This window comes from Pelophylax lessonae (assembly GCF_965119305.1).
Source record: "Pelophylax lessonae genome assembly, chromosome: 13".
NCBI classification, from domain to species: Eukaryota; Metazoa; Chordata; class Amphibia; order Anura; family Ranidae; genus Pelophylax; species Pelophylax lessonae.
In genome coordinates, this window is record NC_138780.1 from 152,962,953 (window position 1) to 152,982,552 (window position 19,600).

The 19,600-nt window shown below is 41.2% G+C and overlaps 1 protein-coding gene across 1 annotated transcript in view; it reads left to right on the forward strand.

The window, feature by feature from the left end:
• The window catches only part of JAG2 (jagged canonical Notch ligand 2), a gene marked incomplete at its 5' end in the record, with an annotated part of 141,906 nt that extends 122,924 nt beyond the window's left edge, over positions 1-18,982 (forward strand). The window contains 13 exons of the mRNA XM_082275851.1: positions 3-116; positions 1,823-1,936; positions 2,089-2,202; positions 2,675-2,788; positions 4,640-4,756; positions 5,923-5,950; positions 6,649-6,734; positions 8,726-8,839; positions 8,961-9,076; positions 10,532-10,774; positions 13,006-13,137; positions 15,938-16,094; positions 18,094-18,982. Coding sequence (XP_082131977.1) covers positions 3-116; positions 1,823-1,936; positions 2,089-2,202; positions 2,675-2,788; positions 4,640-4,756; positions 5,923-5,950; positions 6,649-6,734; positions 8,726-8,839; positions 8,961-9,076; positions 10,532-10,774; positions 13,006-13,137; positions 15,938-16,094; positions 18,094-18,539 — 1,895 coding nt within the window. The 3' untranslated portion in view covers positions 18,540-18,982. The remainder of the gene's footprint in view (positions 1-2; positions 117-1,822; positions 1,937-2,088; positions 2,203-2,674; positions 2,789-4,639; positions 4,757-5,922; positions 5,951-6,648; positions 6,735-8,725; positions 8,840-8,960; positions 9,077-10,531; positions 10,775-13,005; positions 13,138-15,937; positions 16,095-18,093) is intronic.
• Positions 18,983-19,600: the final 618 nt, after the last annotated feature.

Below are 19,600 nucleotides of genomic sequence, written 5' to 3' on the forward strand. Positions count from 1 at the left end.
TATCCGTTACATCTCTTCCAATGTCTGCGGGCCTCACGGACGCTGCATTAGTCTGCCTGGAGGGAATTTCACCTGTTCTTGCAACCGAGGCTTCACTGGGGCCTATTGCCATGAGAGTAAGTCTTATTTGTGGACTTTTTTGTTGTATGTGCATTCTGTAAAGTGTTGTCTTATGATGATTTGTGTATATTGCTACATTTCAAAGAAACCAAAATCTGTAAAAGCACTGAAATTTGCAATAATGTGAGCATATGTGACAAATGGGAATGTAATGGTTAACTACTGGGGGGGGGGGCTAGAGAGCATTTAGAAGCATCCAGTGTCCTCTTTCACCTGCACATTTGAAGGAGAGCCATTGGTTGGACTTAGTGCTGTACCTTCAGACCCTAGATAATGGCGCTGCCAATTCTGGTAGCAGTAAAGCCAATATTGTGCTTACTTGCATGTATTAAACCATTTTGTCTCAATGTATCCTTAAGCTACTGTAGATTGGGAATCTTTGGCAGGCTTTCTGACTTTTCCTCTTTTTTTTTTTTGACGCATGTTTTTAGAGACAGAAAATGTTGATTAGCTGAATCAAGTGCACAAGTTAAAACTTCTTAATGGAAGTATTTGAGGATAGTTCTACAAAGGTTTTAAAGGGGTTCTGTCAATTTTGAAGTGAAGCCTCGTACACACGCAACAATTGTTGGCCGTGAATTTTCGGCCAACGTCCGGCCGATTTTCGGCTTGTTAGTATGATGCTTCCGACAACCGACAGCGACTTTTCGGCCGAACAAAATCTGGTGTGCATGCTATAAAATTTTTGTTGCCCGTCAACAGAACGGCCGATTTTCCGTCAGTCAGTACAGATTTCGCCAGACAAAAATCAGATGAGCAAGACTGGGCATGCTCAGAGAAGAAAAAAACACACGGAAAGTAAACCAGCACATGACATCACTTCTAAAGTTGGTTGTTGTTGGCCGAGAAAATTTGTGTGCAGTCTAGAGCACATTTCAACCAACACAACAACACTGGACAAAAGACAGCCGATCGGTCGGCCGATAATCGTTGCGTGTGTACGAGGCTTTAGTCAAACCTTTGAGTGAGGAATTCAGACCTTGACTGAATTCCTCACTCTGTTCCTGTCTACATAGGAGGTTTGTGGATTCTGTCCACCTTTTTTGGGTTTACAGCATCTACTGAATTCTTCATAATCCGAAGTAAATCTAAAAAGCCACCAGGTAGAGTGGGAAACCCTATAATGGCCATAACAGATGGCCAGGAAGTAAAGTATATCTAAAGCTGAACCCCAGTTTTATGCGGTTGGTGTCCCTTTTGGGAAGGTTTCCCCTTTTTTTTTCCGGTTCCAGAGACATAACTTGTGAAAGGGCACTTCTCCAAATTTTGAGGAAATTCCCTCTTACACAGTTGTCACTGGAATAGGTATTCCTATAGGGAGATATTCATAGACCTTATCTTACAGGGACCACCAAAAGATTTTCTGTTTCTCATTTTTTTTTTTTGTAATTCTATATATATTCATTATATCCCAGGGACACTGGTAACAGATCAAAAATAGTCCGGGATAGAAAAATAAATAAATAAATTAAAAAAAAATATATATATATATATATAATAAACAGGGGTTCTTCCCCAGTGTATTTAAAACAAAGAATTTGGGTCTCACCAATCGTCACCATGTGTGAGAAATTGTCCAGTGATTGAGCGCAAGCATCTACTGAAAATAGAAATATCACTTTTGGATGGACTAAGCTTTTAATATTTTTTTTGGAAGTAATTTGGATGTTGGGTTTCTTAAATATTTCACCCTCTATTTTAGACATAAATGACTGTCTTGGGAACCCCTGCAAGAACGGCGGCACTTGTACTGATGAAATTGACTCGTTTAAGTGTTTTTGTCCAAACGGTTGGGGTGGAGAGTTCTGTGACATAAGTAAGTTTTACATTTTTTTTATATGATCAGTGTGTTTGCTAGTTTAAGATGTAACTTTCGTGCTTTTGTTTTCAGCTGTTTGTGTGTGTGTGTGTTTAAAGTTTTCTTGAGTCTTTTTGCAGCTATTTTATAATGTTTCCATTTTTGGCTAGATTACAATGACTGTAACCCAAATCCATGTCAGAATGGTGGTCGGTGCATTGACCTGGTCAATGATTTTGTTTGCCAGTGTGAGAATGGATGGAAGGGCAAAACGTGTCACTCGCGTAAGTGGAATTCTTTTTATCTTTTAATAGGACTACAATATTTAATAAATTTGATATTGGTAGTGTAACTTTTTCAATAGGAGCCTTCTTTAAAGTGTATTTACCGTATTTTCCGGCGTATAAGACGACTGGGCGTATAAGACGACCCCCCTAATCTTCATCTACCGGTAATACTTATACTTAGGTTACCTTGGAGATATTATACTCGGCATATAAGACGACCCCCCATTTTTGGGGGATTTTTTTGAGGTTCAAATGTAGTCTTATACGCCAGCAAATACAGTAAATCTAAAAACAAATGTAATATAATGCAGTTTACCAGTCCTCAGATGTAGTGGCCGCATTGGTTTTCTGTTTAGAGGCTAGAAAACTTTTATAGCAAGTTCAAAAATACTTGCCAGAAATGTAGTGTAGAGCTTTACACATTTTTTTAGATATCAGTCATGGACTCTTTTATGTACTTTTTTCACAGGTGAATATCAGTGCGATTCAAATACTTGCAGTAACGGGGGTACATGCTACGATACTGGAGACACCTTTCACTGCCTGTGCACTTCAGGATGGGAAGGAGCAACTTGTAATATTGGTGAGAAGAATCATTGTGATTTCCAGATGCTGTCCCTTGACGTGAAACTTTTGGTATTGCTAATACATAGTATACGTTTGCTGTGGGGGATGGTGGTAGGTGGTGGTGTGGTCACTACAGGAGACCTCTTTCAGTGATAGAAGAAACGCCATCAATTGGCTACGTCTTAAGCTGGCTACACATTATACAAATAGTTTCTTGTACATTTTTCTTTTAGGTTTAATAAAACAATATACAGGTGGTCCCCGGGTTACAAACATCCGACTTACAAACGACTCCTAGTTACAAACGGTGGGGAAACAACAGGAAGTGAGGAGAAATCTACCCCTAGGAAGGGAAATTTACTCCTGTAAAGAGTTCTCATGGGAAAAAGGTGTCTCCACTGAAGCTTTATCACTAATCCCTGTTTCCACAACAACCCAAAATTTCTAAAATCCATTTGTCATAGGGACAGAAAGTGAGATGAAATCTTCTGAACATGGTAGACGGCAAAGCAAATGTTACATGGGTGTTAACCCTTCCCTATGCTCTCTCTCCCCACTGTCCGAATACAACAGCTTGGCGTAGAGGATTCCCCGACCCACATCTAGTGTGTTGCTGAGGGAACCAAGTCATTTTATTTTTTTGTTCAACCAAAAAAAATCACTCCGCGATGGGCTGCTTTGGAGGACAACCTAAATTTTAGGTACAAGTTGCCCTTTAAGGCTTTCCACCCCACCCCACAGTAGGAGAAACACAGACGCCACTCTAAGTGCAGTAGAAGGATTTATTCATATCAAACCATATAAAAAGGTACTCGCAAAGGGAAATGCAAATAGGCATGGGAAAAACCATGGGGGTGTAAAAAGCCTGCGCCATTACATCATACCCGGAAGTGACGGCGGGAGAGCTCTGAGTGTGTCCCCAATAACCAGGAAGTGTCGTTTTTCACCGAGCTACGTCCTGAAGATTGTGACCGCTCGAACCATCCTGAACATTTCACCGGAATGATGGGCTTTTTACACCCCCATGGATTTTCCCATGCCTATTTGCATTTCCTATTGTGAGTACCTTTTTTATATGGTTTGATATGAATAAATCCTTATACTGCACTTAGAGTGGCGCCTGTGTTTCTCCTACAGTTTGCCCCCAAGTCACTTCTACTTGTCGTCAGCGCAGCCTACGGAGTGCTTTTTGGGATTTCTCATATAGACCACTTATGGTCCGAATATATGGACCACAGTCTATGGACTGTCAATTTGTGTCTTATACTTTGTGTCCCACAATTTTGTGTCCTATATATTTATTTATTTCCTGTCATCTTGGTCCCGATTGTGGAATCTGTTAGGTTTCTTATTTTCTCCTCCCTTTGCGCCAGTTTTTTACCTTGATTTCCACCACACCCCACAGAGTTCAGCCTACCTGGTCCATTACTTACCCATATCCTCCTTCTTGCGACTTTCAATGTGCAGTCCTGCCCAGAGCTGAAAAGCCTTTATTCTGTAAGTGGGCTCACCAGGTCCTTTTTATCTTGCTCATGCACACTGCAGTCCTTTATGGAGAACTGTACTGCTGGTGGAGTATGGCTCTCCTGCTCTTGGGGACACTCAATCTACAAAAAGCTTGTTTTGCCCATATTTTTTTAGGCTTTTTTAGTACTTCATCTTTCCATATATTGACTTCCTTTCTGATAAGCCTGTGCGTGAGTACAGAGAACATGGAGACATCAATTTTGGTCTCTGCCTGCAAAAGACTGAACAAATCTGATGGCCTCATTATAAAGTGGTGTGGAATGTCAGTGCTGTAAAACACATCCGAACTGGCAGAGGACTAAAATTTTAAAATCATTTTAATGTTTTTTTTCCTGTACAGCCAAGAACAGCAGCTGCCTTCCCAACCCCTGTGCAAATGGCGGTACTTGCGTGGGCAATGGAGATTCCTTCTCTTGTATGTGTAAAGAAGGATGGGAGGGACGTACCTGCACGCAGAGTAAGCCTGTGCTTTTTTTTGTTCCTTTAGGATATAGGTGTGTCTCTTAACATGTTTTATCCTTTTCATTTATTTGCCAACATATTTGACTCATTTGGGATGGGAGATTGCTGGAGGCTATGAAAAAGAAGCTTGTGTTTATGTATTCAGAGGAGCGAAGGAAGACAGATGATACACAAGCATTTATATACAGCTTGAGATGTGGCCTGATTTTCACCTTTTTTCTAGCGTTCGGTGATTTCACTCGGCTTGTTCTTTACTGCTGATTTTAAAGGGAGCATGTCACACTATGCCTAAGCGTAGCAAGTGTATTTCGCAAAGAAGTCTGCCTCTCAATACCCTCCTCTGCCTGGGAAATCTAATCTTTATACAGAGGAATTACGAGGGTTCCTCAAATGTCTGCACTTTTTTTTTTTAACTTGAGAAACTTCAAAAAGTTTTCAAACTTGTGTATTTTATATTTATATATATATATATATATATAAAATACACAAGTTTGAAAACTTTTTGAAGACCCCTCGTACATTCTGACTTTGTATTTGTTTGGTATGCAGGTGCGATTTCACCTGAATCTACAGTTCAACATCTGCTGAAAGCACTTAATCAGATAGTGTCCCTGTCCATTAGATTTCTTTGTAATGCTGCAGAGCAAAAAATGATTGGAAGGTCCAATCCCCCCAAGATCCTTTTTATTATGGCCATGTGAGATTGGGGTGGAGTGCAATCTACCGCAATAAAATCTTTCTGTTGGGGGTCTGAGAAATCGGTGGTTATCCAGTCCACCAATAAACAAAGGCTCAACTAAAGACTTTGGGTGGAGTAAAATCTTAAAATGAACCTTTTTATGCAGTTGAGGATAACTTGTATGAGAAGCACTAGTTATAGGCGTTCAAATTGCTTTACTCAGGAAGCTACTGATAAATCTGAGGGCACTATTAAATAAAATAAACCTTAATGCCAGAGTCGGAGAGATGTGAAAGACTAGAGCTGAATTCATTCATCTAGCTTTCTTACAAAATTGAAATACAATTTGTCTACTGTATTTTAGGACAGAAGATGTAACATGGTTCATAGATCAAATCAAGTAGATCGCTCCCAGTCTAATGCATCATAGATGTTTGTTTTGTGTGCTGAATGTTTTACTATTGCTTTTTTTTTTTCCATAGATACCAATGATTGCAATCCCTACCCATGGTGAGTATAATTTGCATTGGATAAATATATCATTAGATTGTACTGATCAATCATTTCTACAATTTCATGTATAGAAGGGAACTTTGTCTTGTCTATGGGTGATGCTTCGATTTTTACATACTGATACTTGGGGCTGTTGTATAAGTGAATTCTGGAATATTAATACCAGGCACTTGCCTAAACAATTAGGGGCTAGATTCCTGACTTGCACTAGTATTAATCCCCGTTTATATTGGTCTGATTGTCTACCATGGAACAGCTGCATGTTATTTTTAATTTTGGCTGGATTTGGATCTTAAAAATGTGCATATTTGGCAGGGCGGAGTAGCACTTACATGAGTCAACAGCAGTTTACTTGGGAGAAATGCATTCCAGCCCATCACCTTGCCCCTGGGAATGATCAACCTGGAGATGTCTGTTGGGGTTGGGAAAGTGTATACGAAGTGATAATTATTGCTTTCTGCAGCCATAGCCAGCTGGATTGATTGCACCTAGTCTTGTGTCTGTGGACACTTTGATCAGTGATATTGAATCTGATATATTATACGGGTCTGGAGCATCTGCTGTTGATCTAAAATTCCAGTTTATTGAAGAGTGAATTTTAATTAGTAGAGTCTATATATGTTGCTACTTGTGTTACAAGCTGGATTTTATTAATGTATAGTGAAATATAAATTGCGTATTTTGTCTCTCTACAGCTACAATGGTGGAATTTGTGTTGATGGTGTGAACTGGTTTCGCTGTGAATGTGCCCCAGGATTTGCAGGACCTGATTGCAGGATTAGTAAGTACATTTTTTTTTGTTTTTTGGGGGATTTTTTTTTTGTTTTATTTTCTTGAGCAATCTTCTGTGTAAAATTGAGGATTGATTAGTGTTGCATCGACACCGGTGCCGATTCTAATCATTTGTACGAGTAAAACCGATACCTTCAAGCAGGTCCGGACTGACCATAGGATGAATGGAGGAGTGGGGCTGGCACTGGGGTAGTTCAGTGGATGGCGGTAGGAGTTGGGGATAGCGGTGATAGCTCCCGGTCAGCGCAGTGTACGACGGAACCCAGTGGTGGGTGCCCTGCTCGGCTCTCAGTGACTGCTATGGAGCAGCAGATCGGAAGTGAGTGGGGGTAGGGCACTGGCTGTGTCTTTGTCCCCAAGTCCCTCCCATGCATCCTAGTCCCCGGGTCCCTCCCTCTCTGTGCTAGCTCACCCCCCAGCCAATGCGGATGACCTTCAGGAAAAGGCTAGGCTCCGCTGCTACCCAAATTGTGAGTACCACCTGCTCCCTCCCTGCCCGGCTCCCCCAGCACTGATCAGTACAGAGGACTCTGATCAACAGTCCCCCTTGACTGTTTCAGGCTGTCCAGGGTTTCCTCCAACTTTGTCCTCTGCCCTCTACTCTTTCTGTGACCCTGTGTGGGAGCCCTCAGCTCTTCCTGTACCCCTCACCCCCATACTAATCTACGTAATAATTTTTCATTAGTCTAAAAAAAGTCACATTACACTACAAATGGGTATCGGTAATGGATATCGGCGAGTACTTGGGGGTGGGGGTACATATCGGGAACCTCTCTTAAATTGGTATCAGTGCTTCCCTATTGAGGATATTTGCTTTTCTTTTTTCTTGCTGACTTTAGATAATGGTAGCTGTAATTTATGTATCTTGCGATCTGCGTGAGAGTTATAAATTATTGTGGTATTTGTCCATGGTGTGTACACCATTTGTTGAGCTAGTGATATTAAGGGAACCAATTCACAGTAGCTTACTTGACTGTACAGTATATGCCATGAAATTCGTCACATAATATCAGCTGGAAAATAGAAAAGAATTTAGAAACTGCTATTGATTTGCCAATCTGGTTAAATATCCATTCCCTGAAGCTGTTGAGTTTACCACACCTGCCAATTTTTTTCATGTGGCTGGCTGCTGTAGGAAACCAGAGCTAAGTTTTCACAATGTCATTATTTCCGGACTTAGCTTAATTTTGAAGAAAGAAGAGCAGGGGAGGTATTCAAGTGGTCCTAAAGGCTAAAGGTGAAATACCTTCAGTGTGCAGCTCCCCCCTTAGCCCCCCCTCCCAATACTTGCCTAAGCCCGATCTTAATCCAGATATGTGAATGAGACCCAAGGCTCTCCCAGGTCTCTCCCTAGTGATTGGCTGAGGTGCAGGAACCATTGGCTACCACTGCTGTCGATCACTGCCAGCGAGGGGGGAGCGAGAGGCAGGGTTGAGCACGCTATCTATGTTTTATGGACGCAGCCAGCTCGGGAGTGAGCACACACTGGTTTCTGCTATGGGGGCACTCTGCAAGTGGGAGGGGCTCAGAGCGCTTGCGCGGGACTCAGAGAAAAAGAGGATCAGGGCTACTCTGTGCAAAACCAGAGTATTACATGTGTTTGTTTTTTGTTTCCTTTTACAATCATTTTAGGCAACAAACTGCCCAATTGGTGTATTATGTAGATTCACGTTGGCATACTTTTTTTTTTCTGTGTTTTTAAAGTTACAGCTGTAGTTATGTCCTTTTCTTGTACACCGTTCCTATTTTAGAGGTAAAAATACTTATTTGTGTCTTGTGTACTTTATAGACAAACGGCAGAGGAGATCAAATAGCCCAGTCTAAGCAGCTGTGTGGCACTTGAAAAAGGCCATTGCTGCGTATCGCACACTTTGTACTATAAATGGAGCTGACACTGCCATGTTTGATCACGGTGTATTGTGTTGACAACTGAGCTCTGCCAAGCATGGTTCACATTATTGTTGTTTTTATCTATTGTAGACATCGATGAATGCCAGTCTTCCCCTTGTGCCTATGGTGCCACTTGTATAGATGAAATAAACGGTTACAAGTGCACCTGCCCTTCTGGGCGAGCTGGGCTGCGCTGCCAGGAAGGTAATTAGCTTGCCATATCCAGCTTAAGTGCTGGGGACTTCTGTAAGCATTTATATGGACAGTTTGGCAGCAGATCTGAACCGTCCTGTTGTCTGACATGCTTTTCATGCTGCTTTTTTAGTGATTGTATCTGGAAGATCTTGTTGGCTGAAGGGAACGCAGTACCCCCACGGAAGCAAATGGGATGAGGAATGCAATATCTGTCACTGTCTGGATGGGGCGATTGAGTGTACCAAGGTATGGAACGGGACGCTTAACCAGTTTTATTCAGCCAAACTGAGGGTAGCTGCAGCATTAACATGTTACACCCTAAATATGGGTGTAACATATTAAGAATGGTGAACTTATCCTTTAACTCATGGTATGCCTGCAGTTTTTACAAAGTAGCTGAATTCCTGGAGTTCATCTTTAAACTAGATTGTAAACACTACTAAAATAGGGTTAAAAATGTAAAAGCTGGCCTCTACTGCATTGTATGTTAGAGAGTGCAGTCAGTCCCCAGTCTGTGCTGGAACAGAAACCAGATAAGATATTGCCAACAAATCTGCCGCGAGGCCTTCTCTTTGGAAACCTCTAAAAGGTAAAAAATGTATATTCTAATTTTCGGTATGCTGTTTGAATGGGAACGCAAAAAAAAAAACTTCTCATATTTGACTTAAAAAATGGAAATACACTTAAAGCCTAGTACACACGCAACAAATTTCCACCGGCCGGTCGTCCTTTTGTCCAGAGTGGTGTCTATTGGTTGGAATGTGCCTAGACTGCACACGAATTTTCCCGCACGACAAAATTCTACTTCAGAAGTGATGTCATGTGTTGGTTTGCTTTCTTTGTGTTCTTTCTTTTTTGAGCATGCCCAGTCTTGCTCTAAGATTTTTCCCCATCGAAATCTGTACTGACTGCACGAAAATCGGACGTGTTTTGACGGAGGACAAAAATTTTATAGCCTGCACACCAGAATTTTTTCGGCCGAAAAGTCGGAGTCGGTTGTCTGAAGCATCATACTAACAAGTCGAAAATCGGCAGATCGGTCGTCGGACGAAAATTCCCGGCCGAATTTTGACGCGTGTGTACGAGGCTTAAGAGTGTGAACAGTTCACTGTAATGGGATCAAAACATCAGGCCTTGGGTCAAGTTTGACCCCTGTCTTAGCTGATTACTTGCACTGAAAATTAAAGCCAAATATGGGGGCAAAATCCAAGTTTTTGTTGATTACCTCAACAGCACAGTTACAACCCTAGCAATGGGCTTCTCTTATTTGGTTCCTTTTTGGTATATTAAGTATTTGATAGAATTTTTGTATTTCTGTTTGAGAAGTACAAACAAAAAGCAGGTTGGTTCCAAATCCGGCCTATGCACACCTTTCTATCTCAAGGAGTTTTTCGAGTTGTTGGACTAAAGAACAACTCTCTCCTTTATACAGGTAGCTTTCTGTACTTGCAGAACCTACAAAGTGATAAACCTGGAAGAATGTGCATGTACTGCATTTTTGTTTTCTTTTGCCATTGTTACACTTTAAGGCTGAATATTGGGATTCTTCAGGAAACCTAGTTGCAGCAAGTTCTCCAAGTTGCAAGCTGTATCACGCCAAAAAACATACTTTGTAATATAATTTCACAGTGTGAATGTAGTTTATATGTATATTAGTTCAATGCAGATAAAAGGTTAATGTACAATCTTTTCTGCCTTCAGACTTGGTGTGGACGTAAGCCCTGTTTGCTGGAAAAACGTCATGATAAGATCCAGTGTCCCCAGGATCAGGAATGTGAACCGAAGGTCTCCTCAGCAAAATGCTTCCAGCCACCATGCAGAGAATGGGGAGAATGCAGCGCCCCTGACAGGCCTCACACCATCAAATGCTTGCCCAACACTGGCTACCTGGACAACAACTGTGCCCGGATAACCTTAATCTTCAGTAATGAGAAAATTCCACAGGTGAAAATTTAAAATTTAGCCCTCTACATTTTTTTTTTTTTTTTTTTTTATCGGTTAACCTGGTTTATGTTTAAAGCTTTACCCTAGGTTAATTCAATAGCGCAGTGCTGCAGAAAAGATCTAGCTACCAGTCAAGTATCCTGAATGGTCAACACACTCATCTGCTAAAGTGTACATGTTTGCTTGGTCACCATGGCTAATAGTTACCAGTTACACTTTAACTCTGCGGCATAGAATAATTAAAGTGGTTGTAAACCTCCTTTTTTATTTTAAATAAAAATAACAAACATGCCTATACTTACCTGCTCTGTGCAATGATTTACCCCCCTGCAGGCGCTCCAGGCCCCTCTTCATTGCATGCCACCACGAGAAGCCGCTTTCCCTGAGTACACCCGTGCGGCTCGCTCCTGAGTCCCGCTGCAGTGTCTATTGACACAGCAGGACTTGTCCCCGCCCCCTGCACCCATGTCACTGGATTTGATTGACCGCAGCGGGAGCCACTGCGCTTGTGCACATTGCTGGATCGGATCAAGCTCAGGGATGAAAAAGGGGGGTCTGGGGGAGCAGCTGCAGCACAGGTGGCTTTTAGAATGCATAAAGGTAAAAACCCTTAAGGCTTTGGAATCACTTTAATATAAAATAAACCCTAATATTTAGTGGCCATAATTGAACACAAGCCATAGCACAGACCCATGATCTTAAAGTGCTTGTAAAGGCTCAATATTTTAACCTTTAATTCATTCCATGTATGAAGATAAAAACCTGTGTGCAGCAGACCACCCCCCCCCCCCCCCCCATACTTGAGCCCTATTTTCATCCAGTGATGTGTACGAGTGCAGCGACTCTCCCGGGTCTCTTCCTCATCATTGGCTGAGACAGCAGCGGGAGCCAATGACCTACTGTCAATGAGGAGAGAGTAGGGGCCGAGCCATGCTTTGTGTGTGAATAGATACAGAGCACCGTCTTGGGAGCCCCAATAGAAAGCTGCTTGCTATATGGGGGTAGGAGGCAGGGGCCAGGAGGATCAGGGGTGCTCTGTGCAAAAATACTGCAGAGTAGATAACTGACATGTTTGTTATTTCAAAAACATCTGTCTTTTAATATCAGTTTTAAGCTTAGAGATTTCTGCAATACATTGTCTGTGAATGTCTCATTAACTTTTTTTTTTTTTTTAACCACTTCCCCCCCCCCCAGTGTACGTATATGTATACTGTATACATCCTGGATAGCAAGTGGTTACACCAGGATCATGGCTGCAACTGAAATATTAGATTATAAGTTTCATACAGACCTGGATGCATCAGTTGCATTACAAAGTACACAAAACAATTGCAATAAACTTGACACACTAACCACGTGATTACATGCCCCTATAACTACCCAACTATTTATTGGCGCATATTAATGCAGCTCTGTACTCAACATTGCATCATAAACAGTAATTTCAAATGCTAGCAGTGTAAGTACAGGAATTTGACTTGGTATGAACCTCTTGCATTCCCTGTATGGCAGATTGCTTGCTGGTAGCAGGAGGGGCACCACTCCTTTCTTGTTTCAGCCACAGATTGGGGGGGGGGGGAGGTAAAAGACCAGTGAATGTAACAAAAAAACTCCAGGAAACTTTTAAAATTATCCATTTCTGTGGGGATGAGCCCACCTTACAGGGGTTAACTGCTAGTTTTTTTTTTTTTCTACGGGAGAGCAGAGGCAATTTTACTCACCTGATCCTCCTCCTTCCTGGCAGATGGCCCTTCAGAAGTGGATTGTCCTTTGTCGTCATGTGCAGGGCAGTAGACCCTGAATTGGTCTTAATGACCTCAGGACCTTAGACCAGTAGACCATGCAGGTAGCGGTCTAGCAATGCGGAGGATTTGGTTAAGTAAATCTTCTCTCCTGTGTTCCCTAGACCTAAACAGGTCACAGCCCCCACTGCAAGGGACAATTTTAAGGTTTCCCGATGTTAAGCATTAACTGTAGCAGAGCAAAATCAGATTTAATGCCCTGCCAGACCGGACTGTCCTGTGCGGCAGCCTTTCTTAAACTGGGAAGATAAAAATACTAATCCTTTGGCAGGTAAAAGTCTTAATTTGTTTTCCATTACTTTATTAGTCTGTTTGCTTAGAAATTAGCTTAAATATAAGCTCATATACAGGGTAAAGAAAATCTTTATAAGATGAAAGATGGTTGTTGGTGTAAAAATGTGGTGTTAATGACAACTTCTATCTTTCAAGGGAACCACAGTGGAAACCATTTGCTCGGAGATTCGATATTTGCCATCCATTAGGACCGTATCGAAAGACCAACAGCTTATACTCTTATGTGACTTCTCATATTCAACAGAAAAAGCAGTAGAAGTTGCAGTAGTAAGTATACTTTTATTCGGTTAATAGGTGACTCTGCCATTTTATGAAGTTAAAACGCAATATTCCCCACGCACGCATTCAAGAAACTGGCTGTTCAGTAATGCTGGGTGCTGTAATGACCATAGGCTGGCAACCATGGATGATCAGTGAAAAAAATGTCCTCGGCACACCAAGGATTACGTGAAAGGGTCCAAAGCTTTTTTTTTTTTTTTTTTGTGGTCACGTGATAAACATACAGCCATGTTTTCGAAGCCACGCAGGGCCCCTTCGTCAAGCAAGTGACAGTGGGCAGTGAAAACCAACACGTTTTTAACAGGTTAAATACTTGTTGGTTTTCACTGCACATTGTCACTTTCCCGGTAAAGGGGCCCTGGCTCAGAACCGTTGCTGTATGTTTATCATGTGACCACGAAAATAAAGCTGAGGACGTTAAGGATTCTGTTTTGCCGAATGTATGTAAACGTTCAATGTTCATTTATCCAGGAGTTAAAGTAAAACTGTGCCCAGACCTTGCAACTAAAGTATATACGTATTCTAAACAAGCAGTAAAAGCACTTTAAAGCAAAAGCCCAATTGCCTCTGTAGTTACAAGCATTGTGAGGAAAACTTGTCTTCAATTTTAGCCACAGAAGCTCTACAATCTCAGCTTCTTTCTAAACAGTGCAATATCTTGGCTGTCAGCATACCCTCTATTCCGAACAGCCAGCAGAAATTTCGAAGCAGTTAGAAACTGACTGAATCTGCACTTTAGATTGGTCGCGATCTTTGGGTATATTAAGAAAAAATTACTGCACACAGATCGGGAATGGCTCATTTTAAAATGTACTGCTTATTAAGAAAATTTAGATTTTTCTCCAAGGTGCCCTTTTATGAAGAGGGGGAATAAACTGGTCGTCTGCTTGCAAAAATAGTTAATGTATGCCCAGCGGCTCCAGTGATTGGTAAACTAAAGCTTCCTAAAGGGGGCTATGCCAATTCCCCGGAAACGGTTAGGCCAGAACTAGTTAAATTCTACTTGGATTTATATGCTAAGGTCTTATACCCCAGAGGCCCTATCAAGTTATTTACAGTCTATCAATATACCCACCCTGTCAGACGCTCATAGAGCAAGTCTGGATGCTCCTCTTACGTTAGAGGAGATCAGGGAGACGACCAGCTTTTTTTCCCAACTCTAAAGCACCTGGGGATGTCGGGCTGCCAATTGAGGTATTCAAACAAAACCCGCTGATATCCTTTTACCTAAGCTGTTGAAACTATTCAATGAGGGCCATGAACTGTTACTGCCTTCTGTGAACAGGGCTAGTATTTTACTTTTGAAGCCTGATAAGCCAGCTATGGAGCCTAATTCCTATGCCCAGATGCAAGCCAGATATGGATTGTCAAACAAAATGTACTTCCCCCTAACCTTCAATTGCAGCATGCCGTTAAAGCGCAAACATCCTTAGAGCAGTCGGTGTTATCTCCCACTCCTCTTTTCAATGTGATACTGAAATCCACATCCACTAAAGGGTTCATCTCCAGGTGCTATGCGATTACCTGGAGAATTATTCCAACACTGCTATGGAAAAATGGATGATGGAGGATGTGGAGATATAGATTGGGATCAGTGGTCGGAGGCCCTGGAATCTGTCCACAGCTGTTCTTTATATGTAACCCAAAGACTGTCCCAACTATATATATATATATATATATATATATATATATATATATATTACGGGGTCATCATACCCTACTTAAATTTTCTCTTGGACTCCGCCCAGACCCATTGTGTACGAGATGCATGGAGGCTACGGGGGACCTGATGCATCTCCTTTGGCGGTGCCCAAGGTTGCACCGCTTTTGGACTGGCATAGTAAACACCATTAACAATACTTTTCAAGTAACCATCTCTCTTGACCCTAAACGTTGCTTATTGGGTATACTGGATAAGGTTGTAATGAACATATGTCAGAGGCAGTGTCCAGAGCACTGCTCCAAGCTCGAAAGCTGATCTTGCAACATTGGATCTCTCAATCCTCTCCAACTAGAGTTGTGGTTAGCCAACATGGGGTTAAGTTATGAAATATGAGCGCTTGATATATCAGCATAGAGGCAACCCGACCCGGTTCAATAAGATCTGGGGATGCTGGCTAGCTACCCATGGCTTGGTTCCGTTGGACCTAATTCTGGATAGGCTATTAAATTAAATTAAAGTGGGAACTTAACTTCTGTTTTCCCCTTGGAGTGAGTTTTGATTATAAAGTACTAGGGAAGAGCTATCAGAATGTCTTTTTAAACCATACCTAGGGATGCATACACTGTGAGACATAACTACTAATGACATCTCGGGTTCAATTGGTTTTATAAACCTGCTTTGTCTTTGTACAAGAACAGTATTCTACCTTGTATTCTGCAAAAGTATTGTATAATGTAATACTCCAGAATGTGCCTTGTTTATTGTATAGTTAAAAGTTGTTCATCTTTTTTTAAATCAGAATAAAGTTGATGTAGATATTTTCCATAGTCTGGGTGCAGGTCCACTTTAAGTGCAGACTGGGGTAACCCATGGCAGTGAACTGGAATTCTCTTTACAAAAGGCAAATTTTTCTATAGGTTCTGCACCTTTATTTTCCTTTAAAAAAAAAAAAAAAAAAAAAAAAAGCCAACATAAATGCTTAATTGTGTAAGAGAAGAAAATGGCCAACATGGAAGCATGAATGTGTATGGAATGAAAATGGGTCATAAAAAATTCAGTATGTCACAAAATGTATGATTCCATATCAACATTTCTATAACAGAGTTGTTCTATTTTTTCTTGCAGGCATTTGTCTCTCAAACTGATAGTCAAGACAAGAGCCTTATTCAAGACGCTGTCAATACAATCGTCAATGCCATCAGCAAAAGGCAAAACGGTACAGTCATGCAGGCCATTGTGGAAGTAAAAGTTGAAACAGGTGTGGTGGACGGCTCAAGTTCGGGTATGTAACATTTATTTACTTACAACACTTTGTTATGGGAGTAGATATCAGCATAGCAGACATTCTCTTGGACTGATTCTGATGATGTCGGCAAATCAGTCCATGGCTGCAACAGCATCATTTAAAGTGACATGCATATATGTAGGGCAAAATTCTTCAGACTGAATAAGCATGCAAAGATCACCCAAATATTCAGCTTTATGGTTTATCCTTAAAGCGTAAGTAAACCCATCGATTTATTAGTTTAAAAAATTACATTCCTGGAATGCCAGAAATGCTAACTGTCACATTGACTGACTGGGCTCTCAACCAAACTGTCAATCCATCCAATGGCTGGTGTCCTAACTGGGCACGTGCAGAATCATGGCAGTAGAAGATTAAACAGAGGCCAAGATGGCAGCTTCCTTGGCTGAAAACGATAGGAGGGTTTACTGCCACTTTAAATTGGCCGCCCATGGAATCTGGCAAACTGCTGGTACCTAGAGACCATGGCGGCGTTTTTAGTTCCTCCTAGATCTGGTGGTAACCTTATGTCCATAGATAATATTGCACTTGAATAGAATGGTGGCCAGGAGTCAAAGAAACAAAATTGATAGAATTACTGCTGCTTTATTCGCTGAAACGTTCCAAAAGCCTATAACATGGGCAACTGGTACTTTTCTAATATTATGCATTAATTTATTTTTTTAAAAGCAAAATGTAATTCCTTTGTGGTGTGCTAAGGATATAGATAATTGTAATTAAGATGTTTTTCTTTAACATCAACTCTGTGCCTTCTAACCCAAAACTGGTATTTTAGCATCTAGTAAACACATGGGGGCTTGAGGTGCTCTTGAGTACCCTAAAAGCTTTGAAGAGGTCAGGTGTTGGGACATCTGAAGTACCCTTTTTATGAGTACAAGTATGTGGGCACCACAGATGGATAAAGGGCTGGTTTGACCAGATCGGTATCGAGGAACTCTAGTAGCTTGCAGAGACTTCTACCCTATTTAAACACCTTTGCTATGAGCTTGAATGCTGGCTGCGAGCCAGGTCTTCTCATCCAATATCTATCGGTACCTGACCTCACAAATGCTTTTAACTGAATGGGCATGACTCCTACAGACACACTCCAGAAAGTTGGTGGCCCACTTAAAGCGGAGTTCCGGCCACAAAAAAAAATTTTCAATGAAAATACCCCCAGGACAGTCAGGGATAGTACATTCCACAATGGATAGCTTCTGATCTGTCCCAGTTCGCACTTACCTTTTAGAAGAAATACTTACCTTGAAAATTTCTTCTCCAGCGCTGCCATCTCGGATGTGGGCAGCTGAAGCCAGCGCCTCCTCTTCTGCGTCCTCTTCTCCCAGAATGCCCTGCACCGGCCCCGCTCGTCACTTCCGGTGCGCGCGCGTCATCCCTCCACAGCTTCTGGGCATGCCCAGAAGCTGTTTAGCAGGGAATGAGGCGCCGCACCGGAAGTGACGAGCGGGGGCCGGTGCAGGCGCATTGATTCCTGGGAGCGATGACGTTCAGCTCCCGGAATCGATGCAAAGAGGAAGCGACGACGCGGGCCGCGGCCGCAGAGGGAGGAAGTGGAAGAAAGGTGAGTTTATTTTTCTGCAATAACAAGGTAAGTAAAACAAATAAATCTTAATTATCCATTTCTTTTTCAGGTGACTAGAAGCAATCGGATGGCCCAAAATCAACTGTCGATTTTGTGGCTGGAACTCCGCTTTAATTTTAATGCTCATGGTGCTGGGATGAGATGTCCAAAAAAGCTCATAGGGGTGCTGGTTAGATGTCCACAAACATTTGGCTATATAATGAATGTGACTGTGTACGAGGGGGGAGGGTCAGATCACCTTTGTTTGGTTTACATATTCACTTTTTTTGGAACTTAGACCCCCCTATATGTTGGGCATGCCAGTTTACTGAATCTCTGCCCTGGCTGACATAAAACCCTCTAAATTACATCTGTCCTTAACTTATTTTTTTTTTCTTCTTCTTTTAATTGTAGATTATCTTGTCCCAGTTCTTTGCGTTGTGTTTGGAATTGTTTGGGTGACGTGCATAATCATTTGCGTCTGGTGGATGAGAAAGCGAAGAAAAGAGCGAGAGAGAAGGCGAGCAAGCTGCGAAGATGCAACTAACAACACACGTCAACCTTTAAACCCAATATGGAACCCAATTGGGGTGCCTTATAGAGACATTCAGTATGAATGCAAAAACCTTCTCTACAACCAAAACAGAACTTCTGCCTCTGATGAGGCGATGAAGGAGGATGTAGTGGATAAAGAGGAGGACACAGGGGAGGATGAGTGCCTCTCACAAAAATACTCAAAGACTTCTATAAGCATAGGAGATGCAGACTGCTCCAAAAAGTCCCCTGTAAAAAAACCACATCGGACAGACTATGACAAAAAGGTTAACACCTGTGTTAAAAATGTGAATGCACCCCACTGAAGGAAAGAAAAGCCGGAGCTGTAGACAAAGGACATTGTGCCTATTCTAGGAATAAGACGCGGAGTGACAGAATTCATCTCCAATTATCAAAACTGGTCTTTCCACCACTACCAGGGGTCTTTGGCTTCTTGCCTAGCAATATCCACCAAAAGCCCTTTTTTTCATCTGGACGTACAGTTCCGGACTAAAATCTGGACTCTGTTAATTTCTTTATTATGTAAAAAAGTTATTTTTTTCTATTTGTTGCTGTAGTATTTCTACATAAATTATTTGTGACAACTAAAAAGACAAAAAAGAAATGTTCTTTGATAGTTGCTATTTTTATAAGTTTGCTTTAAGTCCTCTTTAAGTCAAGGAGGAGACAAAGGTTTATCTGTATTTTGTTTTGTTTTTATCATGTAAAATCTGTTATGCAAAAATTGTATACTTGTTTACAAGCTGTTTTTTTTTTTTTTTTTTCATTTTCTTTCTCTTTTAATTTTTGCTTATAATTTAAGAACAGCGTCCAAACCCTTTTCAGTTTGAGAGCAGGAAGTTTTATTTTTTTTTATTATTTTTTTTTTTTTTTAATCTTTCTTGAGCGGACTGTTGTCTTTGTCCAATAAACTGCAGTGTTTCCACTTTGTCCAGACAAAGTGGTGTAGATGTCTATGCCCTGCTAGTGCTCCACTCTTTGCCTCTAGTATTGGTTTCTGAAGATTTTTGCCTTATGGGTCTTTTTAACAGGAACAATATTAATGCAAGTCCAAGACCCCTGAATTGTGGCTTAAGTGTCCTTTTTTTATTTTTATTTTTTTATTGTATTTTTTTTATTTTAGGATTGCAGTATTGATGTATGTGACAAGTGCCTTGAGATTAAACTTTTTCTATAGCAACTGTCAAAGACTATTTTCTGCTTTTCAAAAAAAAATTATATATATATATATATATATATATATATAAGCAGATTCCTAGGGTCCTGTCCATAGAGACATTTATTTTCTATTGTAAACATATGTATTGTAAATATGTATATATTAAAGGAATCGCTCTGTATATTTGATTTATTAACAATATTTTGA